This window comes from Psittacula echo (genome assembly GCF_963264785.1).
Source record: "Psittacula echo genome assembly, chromosome: 15".
Lineage (NCBI taxonomy): Eukaryota > Metazoa > Chordata > Aves > Psittaciformes > Psittacidae > Psittacula > Psittacula echo.
The window spans coordinates 7,666,440-7,689,132 of NC_137751.1; the positions used below are offsets into that span (position 1 = coordinate 7,666,440).

The 22,693-nt window shown below is 51.4% G+C and overlaps 1 protein-coding gene across 1 annotated transcript in view; it reads right to left on the reverse strand.

Moving 5' to 3' along the window:
• Positions 1–3,675: 3,675 nt before the first annotated feature.
• DOC2B (double C2 domain beta) overlaps positions 3,676–22,693 on the reverse strand; it is a gene marked incomplete at both ends in the record, with an annotated part of 31,643 nt that continues 12,625 nt past the window's right edge. The window contains 7 exons of the mRNA XM_080629905.1: positions 3,676–3,812; positions 4,445–4,541; positions 4,662–4,743; positions 6,704–6,861; positions 7,047–7,173; positions 15,498–15,607; positions 18,673–18,747. Coding sequence (XP_080486031.1) covers positions 3,676–3,812; positions 4,445–4,541; positions 4,662–4,743; positions 6,704–6,861; positions 7,047–7,173; positions 15,498–15,607; positions 18,673–18,747 — 786 coding nt within the window. The remainder of the gene's footprint in view (positions 3,813–4,444; positions 4,542–4,661; positions 4,744–6,703; positions 6,862–7,046; positions 7,174–15,497; positions 15,608–18,672; positions 18,748–22,693) is intronic.

Here is a 22,693-nt window from a genome sequence, read left to right on the forward strand (position 1 = left end):
TTAATAATTTCTATATTATAGTTATACATTTTATACACACATATAAATTATATATTTGTATGCATATAATAATTATATAGCATTCACTTTCTATAGAAAATATACTATAGAAAGTGAATTTACATACTTATATATATATTTATATAGCTAGCTATGTATAGCTGTATACTGACACACACCCCTGACACCCACCCCACTCCCCCCCCTCCCCAGGTGCACATCCCTGGGTGGCCGCAGCCCCACACAAGGCTCTGGTTCCCTGAGCTGATTAAATGGGGCTGATGCATTAACGCTGTGTGTGGGGCTGGGCTCTGCCTGGGCTGCTGCACGTTGAGGCCAATGCAGATCATGTGGCACCGACCCAGTGCCCAGCTTGAGATGGGACCCTTGGTCCTTGGTGCTGCTGTCACTGCCCTGACACACACCACACGTGCATGTGTCCGGGGATGCTCGGCCTGGCTCTGGATCCTGTCCCACTGCTGCTCCTGCAGAGACAAGCATGTAATTAATTAACTCATTCATGTGAATTGTGGTCAGTTCTGGGCTCCTCAGCACAGAAAAGACAAGGAGCAACTGGAGAGGGTCCAGGGGAGGCCACAAAGACGATCAGGGATCTGGAGCATCTCTCTTACAAGGAGAGATTGCAGCAGATGGGCTTTAGTCTATAGAAGAGCAGAGAGGGGATCTCATTAATGCAGATCAATATCTCAAAGGCAGGTGGCAGGGGGATGGTGCCAGACTCTTTTCAGTGATGCCCAGCGACAGGATGAGGAGCAGTGGCCATAAACTAAAGCACATGCCTGAGGATACAGGTATATATAGTATGTGCATATAGATACATATATTTGTATTGCTTTAGGGAGTGGATACATATATAAAGAGTGAGAGTGTGTGTGTGTGTTTTCATTTCAATGCAACAGTCCTGGCCAAGGAGCAGTGATGATGAAGGTAGATGTGAAGAGCTAACACCATCAGGGCATCCCAAGGGAAATAACAGCCTCCAAGGAGGGGATTGCCTTGAGCACTGATAAGCAGCCTGGCCTGAGTATTAACCTCTGCAAATATACATTCAATCAACCCAAAACTACAGTGGGGAAAAGAGACCTTGAACGAGGCAGCTGGAGCAGCCGGCTCCCTCCCAGCACAGGGAGGTGTCTCTGCACCTTCACCCTGGGGAGCACAGTCACAGTGCCCAAGATGGCAAAAATCCATGTGGAGACTGCCCCGGCCCAGCCACAGGCACCACATGGGGCATCTCCAGTGCCCTTCTGCTCATGCTGCTGAGCAGTGCCCTGAGGGCTGTGAAGTTAATGGGAACTCCAGAAAGACCTGGGATTTGTTTGGTTTTATTAATCCTGTCTTGACTGATCTCCCTCACCCTCCACTGCTGGCCCTCATGGTCCCTGTGCAAGCTCACAGCACCAAAACAGAGCAGGGTCCTGGTGGCAGTGGGGGACACGGGACCCACACCATTACAGTGTTTTCTGTGGCTTTTTCTCAGAAGAAAGAGGTTGCAAAGTGCAGAATAAAGCCCAGCAACACCCGATGCTCTGGTTTAAAACTATCTCCTGCTCCCCCCGAGTCCCTGCTGGGCCCCAGATCCTCTTCATCTCATGTCTCTGGGTCACTCAGTGCTCCATCTGTGATCCACCAAGCTCACACACCATGATACCAACGTGGGGAGATTCAAAAGCTGCACCACCAGCACCGACCTTTTTTATTTTCCCTTTTTATTTTGGGTTCTCATTATAAATATTAACAAATCTGACAAAAAGTACACAGATCGATAATACTGAAATACAAAAGTCTGTTAGGATGCAGGTAAGGACAGTTTCTGCAGCCTTCACATGGTAGCAAAACATTGGTATCAAACATTTCACAAGGCCTGGCATGACAACCACCACTGCATGCAGCTGGGACGGATGGATGGACGTCCGCTTAGAAAAGACTGGGATACAAAGTGAAGGGACCCCCACACACATCATGTCCTACTCCACTTCAGTTTCATAGCAAGATGCACTGAAACAAATGATGGATTGAAAGTAACTTTGCAAGAAAAGGGAGGCACAGCCAACATGGTGCTCCTGTGGCTCTCCTGGAAGCTCAAACCCAAGGCAGGTTTTAAGGTGCTGGACCAGTGACAGACTGAGAGGATTATTGGGAACATCCTACTTGACACGCTGCCAGCATTCAAACAAAATCCATGCATATCTGGAGAGTGCATTACAAATATTAAGGTATTAAAAAACCCCTATGAACGTTGGATCCCCCCCATATCAAACAAGGTGTAACACGATCGTCACTTTGGAAAGCAGATGTAGGTTTCCAGAGATCCAATTGCTCTCCAAAAATAGAAGTTGGCAACACACACACACTACAGGGCTCAGAAGCTGTAGGTAATTGAGACTGATGGGCAAACAGCAGCTCTTCCTAAGAAATCATGGTTTAAAGGCTTCATAACTTGCTGGCAAGGTGCAGCATTTCACGGACAGTTTTAGCTCATCCCACCATGTACCAGCTCTTGTGCAAATGTGACAAAGCCGTGTTTGCACACGAGCCAGAGCCTGATGGGATGAGGATGCAGGGACCGGTCAGCGTGGGTCATGGAGGATGAGAGCTGGGATATATTATGATAATATTATTATAGTATTACTGTGCTGTACACAGAAATTTGGTTTGGAAGCTGTTTGAGGCAGAAAATAGACCAACGAATGGCCGTGCTGGAGCTGAGCATCTCCGCAAACATGAACACTGCTCAGCCCCGTGGCCCAGCTCACACCAGCAGCTCACAGTGCAAAGTGCCTTGGTTGGATTTTAGGTAATGGCATGCATTGCAAAAGGCTGAATAAGGGAAAAGTGATAGAAAAAATTAGCCTCAAAGCCGGCTTTGCTGGAAGAACAGCCGTGCTGGAGCCTGGCTCCGGGGGGAAGGCATGGTTTTGTTAGGAGAGTGGCTACTTCCCCTCTTCTGCCTGATCCCAGGGCTGGAGAGAGAAGCCATAGTCTGCACAGCACTGCCAGCTTGCTGGCTACCTTCACATGGGTTACTGGAGAGGACGAGCACAACATTTCTGGAAGGAAAGCAAACAGTCTTCTAGGTTACCAGAGGACACAATCATTCAAACGGAGGAGCTTTAAATGCATAAAAGACTGTTTAGGCCCAAATCACAGAGACTGACAAACCACCAGAAATATGGCACAATTGCCTTGAGAAAACAGTACCAGGTTTTAGTGACACCTTTTGCTCATATTAGATACATGAATGGAAACGATGCATTCATTCCTGCCACTGAATTGCAAGGCAGCGAGAAGGTAATTCCGTAGAGTAGAGAGTTAGGAGAGGAGTCACAACTGCAGTGCATGCAGGCGTGTGGTGTCCATGTGCACGTGTGTGTGTGTGTGTGCATGTGCGTGCATGCTCGTGAACGTGTGTGTGTGTGTCAGGGTGCAAAGAGGCATTTTGGAAAAGCCTTAGGGGACGGGACCTGCTGAGCAGAGCAAACCACTGCTGCCCTGCTCCCTGGGAAGCGATTCCCTGCAGCCAGGCCGTGGCGTGGGATGTCCTGCTCTCCCGGCTGCCCTGGTACCACTATCCCACGTATCCAAAGCCGTAAAGGAGTGGAGTCCAAAGGCTGTGGCCGGCGGAGCTGTGCCCTGGAAGCAGCCCCGTGGTGCTCAGTCGCTGAGGACGGCCCCTGGCAGCTCGTTCGTTAGTGTGTGCCAGCGCTCGATTTTCTTGTCCTTGTTTTTCAGGCAGTCGAACCAGTGCTTCAGCCGCTCACCCTTGGCGTTAATGCCCAACACGACTCCACCTTGAGAGACAGACACGGAGAGAGGGAGAGGTGGAGGTGAACATCAGCCCTGTGAGGGATGCTGAGGGATGCAGGATGGAGCCAGGTCACGCAGCCGCTCTCACAGCATCCGATGCCACATCCTGATGTGACACACAGGCAACCACAGCCTGGCTTCCCCAGCGCCTCATGGCTGTGATCTGGGACCTGCTTGTGTTTGTGCCAAGCATTCATTGCAATTGCAGCGGCTGTCAGAAACATTGGGCACTTGTTATCAATAAATCACAGTGACCAGTAACAAAATCACAAGAAGCCTAGACATCCAATAGAGATAAATGAAACCTCCCCTTAAACCTGTTTTTTACTCAGAAGATCTGAAAACAAAGGGGAGAGGGGGATGCATCTTCTCCCTGATTGGGTGCTGCTTGTGCAAGGGGTGTCTGAAGCAATGAGCAGTGGGGCTGGCTGTGGGAGAGGAGGCTCAGGTGCAGCAGTGGGATAAAAGCAGAATAGAAACCCAGCAAGAATGAATGTGGGATGGAGAACAAGCCAGGAGGCTGGAGAAGCGCAGGAGAGCAGCAGATGAAACAAGAAGAGCCACAGAAGGTGAAGATAAAAAGAAGCTAAGGAGGCCTCTGGAGTGCCCCACTCACCTATGAAATCATTTGATTTCCCGATATCGTAGTCCCACACTGTGACTTCCAAGGTCTTTTTTGCCAGGTCCCCATGCTTTATCTCATAGCAAAACTCCTGTTGGGGAGCAGAGACACAGTCAGAATGAACCAGGGGGCTGGGTTGGGGTTTTTTTTCCTCCTTTTAAGTCTGAGGACTGAGAAAGCCCCTGGCTTTCACCAACCATCAAAACCCCACCTCATTGAACTCGGGGTTCAGCGTCTTCTTCTTCACCGCTGTCTTATGCTTTGATTTCTTGTCCTCATCTGGTTTCAAGTAACTGCAATGAAACCAACGCACTGTCACACACAGCTCCCGTGCCTGCTCCCAGCAAGGAAGGGCTGTAGGGCCCTTCCCTGCAGCCCAGGCATGCATGGGGGCACCTCTGGCTGTGGGACAAGCTCCTGAGCAGAGGCAGGTTGAGATGAGGGACTGAGCCCCCCAAACCTGCAGCTCCCTTCTCCCCTACCTGCCAAGATGCTGGAGATGGCTGGAAGGAAGCAGCATTTCCCCACGTTAGCACAAGACCATCAGAGCTGCCATCAGAGAGCACCGATTATCCCATCTCCAGTCCCTAGGGGACACTGGCACTGCACACATGCTCCCAGCTCCCAAAACCAAACACTTCCAGCCCAGATTAGTCTAGATTTGGGACTGTGTGACCAGTTTGCTCATGCAGAGCCTTGCCAGGAGACACAGGCCACAGGCAGGTGTGTGAGAGGGAGCAGGAGCAAGTGCAGGGGCTGCAGCTTTGTGCACCGTTGTCACCTGCAGGTATTTAGCAGCACATCAGCAGGGTCAGAAAGCAAAGGAGACTAAAGCATCATCAAGCAGACAGGACACCTGAAAGCTGTGCCATCACTCTTTTGTGCTGGTGCTGCTCCTTTAAACATCAGTTCTACATCCTCGTTACACTTTCCAGATCTTACTCATAATTAAAAAATTAGGGCTTGTACCAAGAAGCATCACTTGTCTATATCTGCTCTGATTAAAGCCCTGCAGATACAATCTACTGCAGACAGCACAAGGGGCACCTACAAAACAACTGTACAACGACAGTAATTCTGTTAGTTCAGGGGCTGAGCCTCCAATGAGCATTTAAGAAAGCAAGAGTGGATTTTTAGGCAAACACCTCCACTTTAAAGAACAATTCAACAGGAAGGCGAAAGCGAGCTGTTGATAAACTTCCTTACAGGCCTCCCGGGTGCAGTTTATCCCCAGAGCTCTGCCTAAACAAATGTCATCTCTGAAAGTGCCAAAGTTTGGGTCAGCACTGGGGGAGCACAGGGGCATGGGATGGGCCCAGGGGTGCTGCCGGCCCTTCCTCTGCATGGCCCCTGCCTTGCAGAGAGTGAGTTTGAAAAACGCTGTGCCAAAAAAGCCCAGGAGCTGTGTGGATGCAGGGCTCTGAGTCAGCAAACCACCACCTTCCTCAGCATCCCTTAATAGCCCCAGGATGACACCGCCTTCCCTGAATCACTTGGGTGAGGCTGAGTTGCGGCAGCCCATTACAGTCGTTTAAATGTCTTTTTTTTGTTTAGTAACGCTGGTATTTTTCCAGTCATTCACATTGGAAAGCGTCGGTGGGACCTGTAAATGTGCCCTCAGCTCTGCTAACCAGACCCTGGAGCTACCCGAGCCATGGGCTGCACCTAAAGTGCTATCTGAACTAATCACACACACACACACACACGGTGTAATTAGAGCCTTTCCATGGAGGATGCAGGCTTCCAAGAGTGAAAAAGCTGTGGATAACACCGGGAAGGAAAACAAAGGTGCTCACAGCTGCTGGTGAGGTCCAGGACCATTGGGCACAGGCATTGTCTTGCTCAGGGAGAGCCCAACCCCACGCTGACAGATGAGACCCACCACCAAGCAATCAACAAAGCCCAGCCATATCTGTCTGCTTTGGGCTGCAGACATTCTGCCCCTGCCACAGACCCTCTCCCAAGTGCCACGGGCAGTGCTGAGCCTGCCATGGGGCACCACAGCCACCATCAACTGGCAGGGACAATGCGCTGCCCCAGCACAGCCACACAGCACCGGGCAGCTCCTGCACACACGGAGCTTTGAAGCACTGTAAAATAATCACTGGGCAGTAACACGCTCCAGGTGAATGCAAGCTGCTTGTGACGCCCTCATTTGCATCTCCTAATGAGCTCAATTAATTTCCACTGCAGGGAGAGATGAGGGGACAGCACAGCCTCACCCAGACTGGCATGGCACGGAGCAGCACTCACATCTTGACGTAGGGGTCGGAGTAGCCATTGGCATCCATGGCAGCGAGGTGGGCACAGCGGATGATGCCCACCAGCAGCCCCTGCTTCTGTGAGCTGTACTTGAGGGAGATGAGGATCCGTCCACGCTCCTCCAGCGACTTGTCCTCTGTTTTATCTATCTGGGGGAGGGAATGCACGCAGTCTGGGGCTGCTCCGGGACACAGCACGGCCGGACACCCGCCTCCCCACCGCGAGGGATGCTCTCCCCATCCCTGATCATGTTAGAGGAGTCAAACTAACCCACACTCCCATGTGCCACAGAGCCCATGCGAGGAAATGCTGGTCTGACCCCCACCACACTCACCGGCAGCTGCTTCTCCAGGCAGATGCTGAAGTTTTTGGTCTGGTTGGGCTTTAGTTTCTTCAGTGGGATCCGCGTCTCTCCAATGAACTCGTTGTGGCGGAACTTGTCCTCATCGCAGACTGAGATTCTGCAACAAGCATGGGGTGAGCGGGGCTGCTGGGGAGAGGGGAGGTGATGGCATGGGGCAAGGGGCTGCCCTGGCACGTCCCCCAGTGACGGGATGACTTCAAGGCCACTGCTCCCTAGGCCAGTGACTGCACCTCCTTCATAGGCAGCTGGAGGACGTAAATCTGCCACTACAGCCTCGCCAGAGCAGCTCATGATGTTTAAATGTGACACCCAATGTCCTGGTCTGCTTCACCTCCACAGCAGAAACCTGAGGCTGCCAGGATGGATTATGGGCCAGGTCTGGGGAAGGAGAGGGATTAGAGAGACAGAGGCTGCATTACACCATGTCTCACAGCTCCTTCACACAGTCACAAATGCAGAGCCACCTGCACACCCCAGCTGGGTCCCAGAGCCATCTCTCGTGCTCAGATCCCATCCTGGCCAGGTCTCCTGCACCCCTCAGGATGGCTGTCACCCTGCAGGCACTGGGCTCTTCCAGGCAGATGCTCACAAACCCTGAACATCACAACTTGCAGTGCTGCAGCTGCTGAGGCTAATACACCCCAGCCCAGGCACTGTCAGAAAAGCAACCCAGTGCCTCAAGCATCCTCATGGCTCTTCCATTATCAAAGTCATCAGTGTCTAAAGCAAAACTCATCTGAGCTGCCACCAGCCTGGCTGCATCCTGCCTGGCTGTGGAGGCTCTTCCTAAACCCACTCTTGAACTACATGGCTGGGAGAAGCGTGATTCCCAGCAGGGCTCCCCCTCTCGCAACCTGAGGAGTTCCCAAGTATGTCTCAGGGTGTCCCCTGGTCCTGGGGATCTGGCTGCCAAGGCTGGGACACAGAGGGGGTCCTCCACCTCCTCTTCCACCATGCAGACATGGGATCCGCAGACCCAGCCTTGCAGAAGGCATCACACCTTGGCCAAGTGCAGCTCTCCCAGCCCTGCCTGGGTCCTGCACCCCATGACGACAGCTACATCCGAGGGCAGTGAGGGAGATGCTGAGTGAAGGCTGTTTTCCATGCAAAAGCTATAAATGCCTTTCCCTGAGCTGGCAGCTAATGAGTCATTTCTCTGCTGCTTCCCAGCCCATTCGCAGCATCAGGAGAGACAACAGAAGAGCAAAGTTAGTGCTTGCAGGAAGCCTCTGCTCACAGCTCCTACAGTCCCAGAGAGGGTTCAGGAGGGTGGTGGCCGGCCATCCCCCAGCAGTGCTGCTGGAGCTGGAGACAGGGAAAGCCATCCCATCCCCACCAAAGGAAACATCCTGCATCCCTACAAGAACCATGTAGGGACCATCAGGACCCTACACCCATAAAGGAAAGGTGTTTCCCTTCCCTTTCCTACTTTCCCCCCCTTTAAAAAAATCTTCCTACAGTCTCTTCTCATCCTTTTGCTGCCTGATTTTTCCTTTCTTTTACCCACTCCTTTTGGTGCCCGTTTCTCATGGGCAGCACTTCTGCTGCAGGGACCATGCTCCACCTTGCTGGGTTCCAACAAACAGGACCTATTTGGGAAGGGCTAAAAGTAATTAAAGATAAATAGTGACCTGCTATTCCGCCTCAGAGTAACTAATTGCACACCATGCTTCCTGCCTGTGCAGTGCCTGGATGGTTTACCCATGGATGGTTTATCTGTGGGTGACCACTCTCCTGGTCACAAGTGAATAACAAGGTGGCGAGGGAACCATGGGAATGGCTCGGTCACATGGCACAAGGACCATCAAGGCCATGGAGTGGCACAGGAAGGGGGGTTGGGAAAAATAATCCAGTTGGGAAGATGGGGAATACTGCTCTGCAGAAAACCATAGCTAGATGCAGCGTTACTATAGATACCTGCAAAAAAATCCTCACCCCACCACAACAGTAAAATCTTTGAAGAGAATCTCAAATGCAGGCACAATATTTCCCATTTCCCTTCCTCCTCCCGCCTCTCTTTTAAGGAACAAAACCAAAAAAGGAGCAGCAGGAGCTCCAGACAAGCAGCAGCATCTGCCAGGCGTGCGCAACCCCACGTCCATCTGGCCAAGGCTCTGGGAAGGAGAAGCAAGCGTGCAGTGATCGAAGCAGAGGAGAGGAGCATGGTCCTCACCAGGAGCTGGCAGTCAGGGGTCTGTTTTCACACCCAGCGATTGCGGAGCAGTGTGGTCTACTGCACACGCAGGGGAGGCAGGGTCTGGTGCCTGTTTCACCTGGTAAGAACATGAGTACCAAGATCTTCTCCTAACAATGTCTAGATATGCCCAAAAGCACAAGATACTGAATGCAATGTTCTACTCGATGTGAAGCTTCAGAACCACCTAGGATGGGTGGAAGCCCAGGAAGGAAATGACTGGAAAACTTCAGCGGTGGTGACAGGGAAAGCATCTCCAGTGTTGCACTGGGAGAGGCTGGAGAGCCCCACCGAGCCTTATTTCACTGCCCATGGGGACATGGGAAGCCACTTGCTCCCACCTTACCAAGCAGCTCTGAGAACACCAGCTCCTGTACAGCATGCTACAGCTCACGCAAGCCCCTGCGTGCCCTCCCCAAGGATGGTTCCTGTGCCCCTGCACCACAGAGCCCTCCTTCAGCAGCAGCAGGGCACAAGAACACCCCACAGCTGCCCAAGCTGCATCCCACTGAAGGCAACACACATCGCTGGGGTGATGGCCATCCCCTTTGTCCCTACTGATGTCCCCAGCTAGTTAAGGTGTTTGCGCAGAACTGGGTCCCTTGGGAGGCACATCTGCAAGACCTGGGAACTGCTGCTGTCTTCGAGCAGCTGGTGACACTGCCAGGTCTCTCCCAGTCCTATTTAGTTTCTGCCATCTCTGGCCACCTCTCAGGTTGGTCCCCTCTTTGTGTGGTGACCAGAGGCGGTTCAGACACAGTTTCATGTCAGCCCTCCCAGTCCCTCTGGCTGGCAGGTGGTATTTTTAAGGCAGGTAGACTGGTGGTGCATCGGTCATGGAAGTGAGGGCAGAGAGCTGAGTCAGATGAGCAGGCAGCTCCGGCCCCAGCCCGCCCTCTGCAATTACACCAGCTTGAATTTTATTACAAGAAATTGATGTGATGGAATTTTATGCCTTGGACTAGAAAGTCAGCTCCATAACAAGCAGCAAGAGGTGTCTCTGGCAGCCACGCTCACCTGCCATCCTAACCCCTCTAACTCAAACATCACCCCTCCCTCATCTCTTTTATTAACCCCCATCCCTTGAGCTCAGCTTTTGATTTGACAACTTCCACTGAGGGGTCCCCACCTTTAAGTTTAAGGGCTGTGAAACCACCTTGGAAGAAAACTAAGCAGTAAGTGAACAATCACTGCTCACTAAACTTATTCTCCCTCCTACTCACCCTGGGCTCCTGGGTTACAGCCCTGACTCATGCACAGCTCAAGCAACCCCGCTCCATTGACTCATGACTTGTCCTCACACACACGTTCCTCCGGCCTCTTTCCCATTGTGGAACAGGGAAAACAGGGGTCAATGAGGACCCTTCTCTACAATGCTCATGCATGTAATAGGCATCAGAGTGTGAAGACAAATCTCTTGTAGCTAAGATCCTGTATAGTCCCTATAGCAACTTGGGAGGATCTCGATGGAGGAGCAGATGTGCAAGTGATGCCTGCTTAGCTTAAGGACAGACAGTGCCTGGCAAGAGAAGAGAAAAAGGCAGAGTCCTGGGACCATCCAGCTTTCCTAAAACCAAAAGGAGTATTCGGTGCTGGGCTCCATCACAAAATGCCTCAAAGTCTGAGCATAGAAACCACAGTAAAAGTTAGATGAAATTAGGAGTGTGCCTGCAGTTCTGGAGCTAAGCTCATTCAGCACTTCTGGAGTAAAGCAATTTGGGACCCCAAATCTCTAAGTGTCTGCAGTATGCCTATTAGACCTGATCAAATACTATTTCCTGAATAATATATTTAATGAGTCATGATGTTTGTCAAACACATGATTAAACAAATAATTCCTGGCATTCATAAGCTAGCTGAGTATGATATGAATAATGCATCACTTTGCCAATATATCTGGATATGAATAATTGTATCCAATATCTGTCCAGCTCTGATATTTATTATGAATACAATCTATTTATTGCATATTACATGTATTATTTAAATGTAGGCGAGTGTATTCTGCCTATTCCAATTTCCCCTGCAGCACTTCTCTGCCTCCCTCTGTCATGCACCCCGGCTTCCCACCACCAGTGATTGCTGCGGCACGGCTGCAGATGGGGAGAAACGGTGCCTACAAGCAGGAACTGGAAGTGGGGACTGCAGGGTGAGACTTCCTCCTGGAGCAAGCTGGGAACCTGCCCTCAGTCCCAGCCATCCCAGCCCTCCGAGTCCAGCATCTTTTGAGTGGCTCTGAATTTGCCTTCTCTCAGCATGGTGGGTGGTTTCATTGCTATTAAGCCTTGGGCTAGACTCCTCAAGGGTATTTAATTCAATGAATGGATGAGACCTTTCAAGATCCTCCCACCTACTGTGTTTCATGAAATCTGAAGTATCTGGTGTTTTTTGAGGGGGTTGATTCATTAACAAAATCCTGCTTGACAGCGCAATTAGCTGAGCAGCCTTCACCTCTCCTTCTCCTTTGGAGGTGGCTCTGCTTGGGAGGTGAACCCCAATGATCCCAGGGCTTGGGTCTGTCACAGCAAAGTCACTCGACCAGCTTGGATGAGGCTGCATGGGGATGAGGGGCAGCCTGCACGGGGCTGGGGGTCTTGAGCAAGAGGGATCCATTACTCTGCTCTCCAGGAGGCAGGGGATGCCCCTACTCTGGCCCCTGCGATGAGGTGAATGCCACTCATCCCCCCAGGAGGGCTGCAGACACCAGCAGGGTGCCCTGTGCCACCAACCCGTGCTGGCCACAGCCCACCAAGTGCCCAGGTGGGCAGGGAAGATTTTTGGGTGCTTTTCCAGCTTTGCTGCTGCATCACGCGCTCTGCAGGCAGCAGGGAGGCAAAGGCTGGCAGCAGCTTTGATCTCCACCGTTATTTTCACATTAAAGAGACTCTGCAAATCGCGTTCCCTGCCCCTCCACGAATCTCAGCACTGAGGAGGCACTCGGGGAACAATCACCTCCCAGACCGAGGAGAGCATCACTCATGCTCTTTCAACTACCCACAGCTGCCTTGCAGGAGCCTTGCCTGATTAGCACGAGGAAAGCCAGCGTCCCTGCAGCTTTGAAGTCCTCTTTTCCTGGCAGAGAAGGAGACGCTTTGCCAAGATGATGGGCAGGCAAAGTGAAGCACTGAAGACAGGACAATACACAGCATGGGACATGCTTCCTACAGGAAGTGGCACCACGAGGGTGAAGGGCCATTGCCACTGGTGTTATGGAGAGGCTCATAGAAGAGAAACAGCTCAACCCACAAATAAGAGAGTCCTTGCTGAGCCGTAGTCACCAGAGACCCCAGCCCATCCTCATGTAAAGCTGAGATCCCTCCCCTGAGGAGGTGCAACGTTTCCCAGCCTTGCATCCTTCTACTCGATTCAATACCTGGTGTTTGAGAAGTAGAAAATCCAAGCAAAGAATTAAAATAAAAAATGGATTTTTCTACCTTGTGTCTGGTTTGCAAGAAGTCTGATTTCATCTAAACCTGCCTCAGGGTAAGTAAAATCTCCTTTGCCAGCATCTTCAACGGCAAAGATGGAGAAAAAAAAATAGGGGGTTGGGGAATTGCTCTTAAGGAAAATGAAGAGCAGTTGAATTTTAGGCTCCGGCTCTCCCATGCAAGATAAGAAATGGAGCCACAGTGCTCAGAAGCTTTGTTTTAGAGGAAGAATTTCCTGGGCCATAGACAAGAGCTTGAAATCCCACCTGAAATTCTGCCGAACCCACTGGGCAGAGCAGCTGAGCACATGCCCATTGCCCGAGGGCAGGCTGGGAAGAAGCACCAAAGGTATGGAAGGGCCACACCACAGCAGGAGAGGAGATGGCCCACAAGAGAGGGGACAGCCCCGCAGCAGAGGTGCTGGCAGGGAAACCTTCTCTACCCAAAAGTTTGTTTCTTTAATTCTCTGTAATCTTTACCAGGCAAAACCAAAGCCAGAAGCCCCAGCCCTATGGTAAGTTCCATTTCACAAACCTGTCCACTTTTCTGCTCACACAACCTCCCCAGGGAGACAGCAGAGCCCCCCTAAGCCTCTTCCAGCCCCATCTTGAGCCTCATTAGTGCCGGGGTGGTGGGGCTTGGGGCTCCCACACTTCTGACAGGGACTGGGCTGTGCTAAATCCCGTAGGACAGAGCCCACTCCATCTGGATGCAATGCCAGACCCCAGCACTACACTTGGAGGTGAGGTGGGTATCCGCGTGGTCCCCGTGGCCATGTCATCATGAGGTTCACCACCTCCATCGGGACATGCTTCAGCAAATCCCACTGACTAGCTGTAAATGCCAGTGAGTCAGAATCGTGCTTGGATATTCCTCTCCATATGGAGAGTATTTTGATCCTTAATTATCACCTAATTCACTGGGGTTAGCTGCTGGCAAGGAAACCTCAGCTGCAAAGTGCAGAGCACTGGAGAGCCTGGGAACCCCCTGCAAAGAGGCAGCTCCAATGGGTGTGAAGGCACAAGATGGCCGGATGGCTCTGATGGCACAAAGAGATGCCAAACCACAGATCTGTGACAAATCTGTCCACAGATGGGGAGGCTACCCCTGTATATGCAGATGAGGCTTCACAGGGAGTTTTGCTCCTTGCAGAGTGCCCAGCTGGGAACTCACACTGGACAACTGCATGGCAGGAAGGCTCCAAGCTTCCCTCGCCTCCCTGGAAAGGTGCCCTTTGAAGCCACTTTGGGTAATGAGCCATTAATTGACCTCAACAGCAATCTCCTGAGCTCCCCGTGGAGCTCCCAGGACAGAAACGCTGTCTCCATTCAGCCACGTCCCCCCTGAGAGAGCCCATGGCCACACTTGGCTCCCCAAAAACCACCTGCAGCACCCAGGCTGGTGGGCAGGAGCAGGGATGTGCTAATGAGGGATGTCTGCGGGGAGAAGAGCAAATCCAGCACATGATTCTGTGTGTCCCCCTGCCACTGAGCATCCCACACCTCCCTGCTGCATCCCCGGAGAAGGTGAGGGCAGCTTTTCCCCAGGGAGAAGCAGCAACCAGTGCCCCAAAAAGGTGGGGGTCAAATCCTTCTGCTCCCTGGTGCCTTTCAGCAAACAACTCAGCCGAACACCTCTCTACAAACTGATTTCCACGCTTGAAAAGGCTGAAAACTTCAAAGCCTGGAGTGAAAAAATGGGGGGAAAAAAAATAGCCAATAATAATAATAAAGCAGAGGCTTTCCAGCCCAAGAAGCCTGCAGCACTTTGAGCATGACTAATATTTTCCATGGGAAATAATAACCTGCAGCACTAAATTTCTCATCCCTACGCACATTGCAGACAACAGGTAGGCTCTGCCCAAATGCACCTCGGAGCAGGACCTTTTATAAAGCAGCTTTGTGCGCTTGTCTTGGGGAAAATAATAAACTCTCAGGGTTTAACCTGCAGATAAGGAGGGTCAGATGGCAGCCATGGAGCTGACAAAAGCCCCAGGTCCTCAGAGCAGGATGAAAGATCCTCTTTTGTTCAACAGCAGATCTTACAGCAAATCCTGCTGCATAATGGTCCTATTTCAGAGCAGTGCTGGAGCAGCCCTGGGCAGGATCTGTCCACAGGCTCCAGGTCATTCCCTGCCCTCACCCACGTGGGACAGTGGGCAAGACATGAAAACCTCTTCATTCACAGGGCTCTGACCCCGCAAAGCAGCACTTCCAAGCTCACACAGCCCCTGGGAGATGCTTTCAGGAGATGCCGAATGCACAGAGACTGATCCAAACTAAGAGAATGGAATAAATACATACAAACGCCCCTCTTTTAGTCTGGCAATAACTCACAGATGCCTCCAGCTTTCTTCCAAAAAGCTCAGCCTTGAAAGGGCCCAGAACTTTCCTGGGGAGATTTTCTCAGCAAGACATCACTGCAAAGCCTTAACACATGCCCATGAGAGTGGGTATGAAGAGGTTAAATCCAAATAACACCACCTCTACAGGCAGGAGCCCAGTGAGTTATGCAGGACCATGCTCCTCACCAGCTATTCCAGCCCAGGCTCACAGTAAATCAAGTGCTGGTCACCATGGTGGTGATGGGGTGTGCAGGCATGACCACATTCTATAGGCTCTGGTGGGTAATACCTCTGCTATGAGGAGCTGCCAGGATCATTCTGTGGGGCTGGGGAATGGAGGTCCCCACGATCTCCCCCAGGAAACTGTCACTGGGATGGGGAGGTGACCCTAAGGAAAGGGACATGTGTCCCCCCAGTGCTGGGCTCAGCACCCCACTCAGCCCACGGGGCCCTACCGCAGGGTCTTGCGGATCATGTCCTCATCGGTGATGCCGTAGTAGGTGAGTGTCTCGTTCCAGGTGGGGTTCAGAGTGTTCCGCAGCGTTTTGGTTCTCAGCTTATTCGCCTGGAAAACAAAGGAGATGGAGGTCAGCAGGACCCAGCCCCAGGCAGTCCTTGGAGCATTGATGGGCAGTGAAGGGGGAGAAAAGGAGGCACGGTTTGGAGATGAAGGGGCAATTGACGCTATCACCCTTCTGCCCCAGTTCTCTAACCTGGTCACTCCTCAAGGGGATTGCCCAAATCCACCCCGACCACAGCAATAACCAGAGACAAGGCAACATGCTCATTTGCAAAGCAATCCGACTCCGCATCCCGCACCCTGGGAACAGGCAACAAAATGGGAACCTTGGCAGAGAGCAGAGAGAGCATGGGGACTTCATTTATGCAGCAGGAGAGAGCAACAGAGAGAAAAAAAGGTCTTTTCAGGTTCATTACAAAATACCAATTTGCTCTTCTGGCTGTTTATTTGCATTCCTGCTCCCAGCACAGCTCTCATTCCTGCCTGACTCAAAATAACTTCCCTTATACACATTTGTTATCACTGGCAACTCTTTCCAGAGTCACAGACAGCTCTGCAGAGGTTAGGGACAGCGGGGCTGTCACAGCCACTTGTGTCCCTGGCATGGATGGGGCATCCTGGCACACGCACCCGCCCCAGGTCAGGGGACATTGATCTCACTTCCTGAGCCACCCGCTTCTGCTGGGAACAGAAGCAAAGGGCTACAGGCTTCAGATGAGGCTTGTCCATCAGCACCCCAGCCTGGGACAGCCTGGCAGAGCAGCAATCTTCCTTCTAGTTAGATGTAAAGTCAGAAAGTTCAATCCCTGCCTCAGCCACTGCTGGGCATAAGGAACTCTCAGGAAACCAATACTTCAAACTTGACTTGTGTGGCTTTATGAAAAGCTGCTACATTCCCCACCTTTGGGTCACCAGCCCTGAGTCAATCTGAGTGGGATGTGAAGCACGGGGTGAAGAAGAGAGCTTGTGCTTACAGCTCAGTGAGGAGTCACCTTGTTAGCATGTTCTTTTCCCACCAAAAGCACCCCAAACACACAGCCTCTTCCAGATTGACCAGACACAGCCACTGGCTGAGGAGCTGCCAGTGCAGCGGAGCCATCAAGGGACCACAGCACAGTGTCTCACTCCCAAATTCACCATGCAAAGCAGCTGCTGGATTTGATCTCTCAGAGATAGAGAAAACCTCTGTATTTTGTGCTGTGCTTCATTCAGGTCTGCAAAGCTACTTCTGTCTTTTAAAGAAACCTGGGCCCTGTGCAGCACTGCTGAAGCTGGGTGAGGAACTGTGAAACACTGAGCACTAGGTTAGGAGGAGGATACCCCTGGAGCAAGGTGCAATGCTCCAGGAGCCGACTGAAATGCAGGGGCAGGAGGGACTCAATTCGCAGCAGCATCTGAAGCCTTGCAATGCCAATTGCTTTTCACATCACTCAGGCAGGAGTTTGTTTGCAGCATGGAAAGAAAAGCTCCTGGGCACCAGCCTCACTGAGACAATCCCTGTGTGCCCAGAGGCATGTTCAGCAGTGACAGCAGAGCGATGCAGACCAAAGGAGACTGCAGACGGGTGCTCTCATTTATGACCTGCTGTTGCTATTGATTTAATACCTCATTTGCCTTAAATCTTCCCCAGCTTTGTAAACTTGCTCAAAAAAAGCCATTCTGACATACCAGGTTTCATCCTATACCTATTTTATCTCTTTCCTCAGTGATTTTGTGGCCACCACACCAGGCTCCAGCCCAAGCAGCAAGTTATATACCAGAAAGGAGTGAAGAGCCTGCTGAGGGGTGACAAGGACAGCAGAGGAAGCAGCATGATGGCACGCGCTGCCTGCTCAGACCCACTGGGGCCAGATCCTGGGGCTGGGGCTCTGTGGCTCAGGAAGGAAAGTGGGTTTAGCTAGGGAGGTAACATGATGAGTATCACCCAGCAGCCAATGCTGCTCTGAGCAATGAATGCAAACTAAATCAAAGCAACTGAGCTCTGGGAGTGCCCTTTTCTCCCACCTGGAATGATTTACTCAGTAACCAGCTCACTTGGAGACCTCTGCATGAGGTGAACGAATCCTGCTTCCCACATCTCTGGTTTAGCTCTGCCACAGGTGCCCAAGAGCCCCAGTCTGGGATGGAAACACTCAATGGACTTGGAGACTGTCCTGCTCCTACTGGAATGACTGTACAGAAGCATCCAGGCCAGGACACGATTCCCCCCAGATGTGCTCACCTCTCCCAGAGCAGATTTGGGCAGTGCTGTTTGGAAACAAGGGGCAGAGACACAGGAATCGTGGAGTCAGAGGGATGTGTGGGCATGCAGAGATCCCCACGGCTGCTTGTAGAGTCTGTAGCTCTTGCACTACCCTCAGCACAGAGCTTTCCTCCCGCCTCCCTCATCTCCATCACCTCCAGCAGAAATGCTAATCAATGCATTTGCAAAACATGGAAATGACAGATAATATCGCTGATGAAAGTGCTTCTGGCTCTCCTATTTCCAGCAGAACTTGAAATGTGGTTAAAACCTCCCGTTTACCGCCCTGAACATTATGAATTAATTCAACTGAACCGTAACAAGTAAAATATACCTCCCCAAAAAAGGTCTTTCCTTTAGTGTAATAAGAGTGCAATTAATATTCATATCACATACATTTAGCATTTAAATTCAACATCCCATCAGTTACACCAAGCTCTCACAATATACATTAGTATCTTTAATTACTCTTCTCTCCAGCAAGTGCTGAACCTAAGTAGATGGAAATATTTCCCTTATGATTTAAACTCTGGTTTATTATGATCTGAGGGGGTTTAGATGCAAAATTAAAAGGGGGAGAAAAAGAAAAGAGCTGTTTGTTTATAGCTCCGGATCATTTCACTTGGTTCTTCTCAGAGGCTTCTAGAGCACAGTGTTCGCACCCCCTGCTCCCAAGGGTGAGGAGTTAGGGCTGGATTTAGTCCCAATTCTTACCTCCTGTTGCTGCTGCCTCCTGGTTGCCTGAGTGAGAGCTGGGCAGGACACTGAGGTCAGCCAGTGAAGAACTTCTCCCTGGGGAACCTCCCTGGTGTGATTCCAAAGGGAAAGGTGCAGCCCCAGGAAGAGAAGAAGTGAAAAGGCATCTCACCTTACTGGCTCCGGGGAGCAAGTGCAATTTGACATATGGATCCGCCAAACCATTATGGTCCATCGGCTTCAGGCCCTGGAGAGGAAACAGCAAAACACAGAAGGTAGGATGCTGGGCAGGTAGTGTGGCTTTGCTGACCCCATTTACTGATGCCCATTTCCCTGGGATGTTGTTGGTCCACGGAGTAATTGCCCAGGAGTGGGGAAGGAGGAGAATATGGTTTGTGTAGCAAAAGCTGAGCACATTCAGCATTCCAATGTCATCTGCAGTTTGTGGCGAGCTGTGGGAAGACTTCTCACCTGCACTTGGCATTGGTCGCAAAGCACTGCTCCTCTCTTCCAGCAGCTGACTCTGACATCCTGATCACAATTAATTTGGGGGTTAAGTAAATCAGCGCAGTGATTCTCAAGGTTTAAAATTACAGGCTTTTGTCATTTAATAATTGCTTCTGAGCAAACATACACCTCTGCTGTTGTGGTGTTACTTCTAAGCGCTCCCAGAGGGTGTGATAGCACCTACCTACTCTTCGTTATTAAGGCACAGCTGAAGGAAGAACAGCTTTCAGGCCAGTGGGAGGTTGTCGCCAGTCGACTGCCATGGCATTGGCAGGAAAATCTGGGAGTACTGGAGCACAAACACAAGGAAACACTCACTCTGACCATCCCTGATGCATTTTCTTCAAGACCACCATAGCTTTTAAAGGATGATGTGGATCATGCTTGTTACAGCGATGCTCTGGTGTTGGTTCTGCTTCAGGCAGAGGGAGCAGACAAACCACCTCCCCTTCTAAACAACAAGCAGGCTGAAAACTATCCAAGAGTGATGCAGAAACCCAGCCCAAAGCCATAACTGCACAGACTGCATGGAAACAAACTCCCCAGGGTAAGGAAGCAAAAAGAAGCATGAAAAATGGAGCCTAATTTTTACCAGTTTTAAGTGGAAATGATAATGGCTACATCATGAAAGCCCTTGGATTATTTCCAGCTTGGCTACAGGATCCTTGTAGGAGTTATTTCTAGGCTGTCTGAAGGCAATCTTCTGCCTGGATCAGAGGAGGGTTTTTCTGCAGAGATACCCATCCAACCCCAGCTCCAACCTGGGCATGGAAACCAGGCTGGGTGATGCTAAAGACTTGTCACACATTTGGTGTGATGAGCAGAGTATTCAGTGCACGGGATTAATGAGCGTGTGCAGCTGCCAGGGATCCACCTGGCAGGAAAGCATTTGTATGGGCTGCTGGTGGAAAGGCTACGTGCAATGAAATTGTAATCATCAAGGCCTGGCTTTAGGCAAATTAAAGAGGGAAATGTTGGAGAAATCACTTCCATACTTCACATGTGTGAAATAAAACACCCCACTTAACCCACGACACCGAGGCAGCCCCTCAGGATGCCCCATTCCACCCCTCCCTGATTCGCACAACACAGCTGAGGGTCTGAGCTGCTCCTGACCTTGGTGAGGGCTCTGCTTCAGACAAGCACACTGCCCTGGAGCAAGGGAGACCAATTGGTGCCGCCCAGCAAAGAGGATTTTGCTTCTAAAGCAGAGCCAAAAGGATAAAAATATCAGTAGCGAATGGAGGCTAAAAGGTTCTGCTTTAATTACAGTGCCTCTCAGGTGATGTCCCTGGCCAAGCAGAAGAGGAAGGCAGCAGATATGGAGGATGGAAGGAAGGTGGTGGTGTCTGCTGCAGATCCATGGGTAGACACTGGTCCCCAGGCTCCAGATGGGATCTCTCTGGCCAGGCAAGGGCTCTCCCCAGCCTGAGGTGCCCCTCCTGCCTGATGCTGTACCACAAGTGAAACAGAAGCAAGGAAGAAAATTCCAATAAAATTTGATGGAGAAGGACAGGCAGTTCTGTACTTCACCCATCAATTCAGTTCAATTAAATTACCTTCTGAGGAGGCTATTAAAGGTTTTTTTAATAGATGTGCTATGGAAGATGGAGTGACAGGAGCCCGGAAAATGCATCTTAATGTCACATCTACCTCCCTCCCATGTCACTCGATATGAGTTTGGCAGAGAGCTGAATTTAACATGAGAGCAGCCCCAAAGGCTCTGCCCCACAAAGCTGCTTCTGTGGGAGCTCACCCCTCCCAGGCACCTGCAGATGGACCAGCACCATTGCTTCCCCTGCATGGAGCACCCTCCAGCCCAAAGCTGCTCCAAGAGGCAGAGGAGGACCAAAGGGCTCATACATGGGGCAGAACCTCCCATTGGCTTCAGCCAGTGCAGCCCCAGCTCCAACCAGTCTTCCTACCACGACCAATTTATGGTGCTTTGCACCATGGCACGGGTGATGGAGCTCAGATCAAGTTTCATTTTTACCCCTTCCTCTACCCAATCCCAAAACCTCTGCTGCAAACCTATGGAGACCAAGAGCCCTGCTGCATCCCAGCCACTGCCAGCTGCTCTCTGTGCCAGTGACATTTAGCTAATCAATAGGATTTAATTACAAGTCAGGCTAATCGGGCTGCCGATTAACACCATGCTAGAGGCATAGAGATATCACAGGAGACAGATTCGTTCCATCATTCACCCCATGATGAGCTGCCTGCAGGGTGAGCAGGCTCCCTGCCGCCCAGAAAACAGCCAGGATACCTCTTCCCAGGCCAAGACCTCCCATTCTGAAATGGGACAAAGTCTCTGCTTCCACCCTGACAGCCCAGAGGAAACACACAGCTTTGAGACGGGAATTTCCCTGGAGTGATAAATATTTATGAGTAAATCTGTAAGTGCAAACCTCCAGCACTTGGTTTCAGTTGGAAGAGATGAGCATCCAAATGCTCAGCAGAATGGAAACTCCCGGGTGTTTTCTAGCTGCAGCTGCAGCCAGCAGTGCAGGGAGAGCAGCCCAGGTACATGTTCACAGGGGCAGCATCTGCCCTGCGTGGCCTGCCTGGGGCCAGGGAGCTGCCTGCACCGCTGCCTGCACAGACACCTGAGACTCACCCAGGGCATCCTCCTCCCAAAAGCGAGATCAACAGAGCTACAGGATTGCACAGCCTCACAGTGTCTGCACTGCCTCAGACCTCTATAGATCTCCACTATAGCAGGCTATTATCTCCCTCCATGCAGCATGTTAGGCTTTGCAAGGCTGAGCAGAAAATGAGACCCTCATCAAAGCCAGGACAGTGATAAGTTAATGGTATCATTTTCTATCAGATTTTACAGGAGGGGGTGATGCCCATTGCAGCTCCCACACATGACAGTACAGATCAACAGAGCACAGGGTGCTCCTGCACGGCAGCAAGGGGAGAGCCCTCCTGCCAGCCTGCCACATGGCTGCTCCCGCATCCACAAACAGGCTCCCACACTGCCCTGATTTATTCTCCTATCGATCTGAGCTGAGCCACAACGTGCCTTAATTCAGCCATGCCTGAAGCGTGAAAGGCAGGGTACAGGCAGGGCTGCTGCCAAGACCCAAAGACATTAGTGTGAGGTGGCTGTTGGCAGCCTGCCTGCTCCTGCCTGCATGGGTCCTGAGCTTTCTGCTGACCAGGGAGAGGCAGCAGGAACGCTGGGAACAGCACCACAGCCCTGCTCCAGCCTGGGAAGTGATGGGGGTTCTTGGTCTTTACCTCTGCAGTGCTGTGGTACCCCCAAGACAGCATCTGCTTTGGCCCCACGGTGCAGCACCAGTGAGCCCTGATGCTGCTGCAGTGGTCCAGGGATCACACCAGCTTGGCAGGGTAACAACCTGGTGCCACTGCAGGCAGCACTGGGAGAGGTGCAGCATCTGCCCCACCTGCTGAGACCATACCTCGATTGTACCCGCTAAAGGCAATGCCAAAGCGTAGGACTGTCCCAAGAGGTTAAGGCTGGAGATGGATGCTGTTTGAGCATCCCTCACCCTGCAGAGGCAGGACTCGCCTTGCAATGCTGCACTCAATCCGTTCACCTGCAGGAGGAAACAAGATCCTCACTTCCCAGGCTAGAGCCTGCAGAGATGCCGGGCACTGCGAAAGCTTCCAGATCGGAAGTTCAAAGTGCCTGATGGCAGGTCACCTCTATGTGCTAT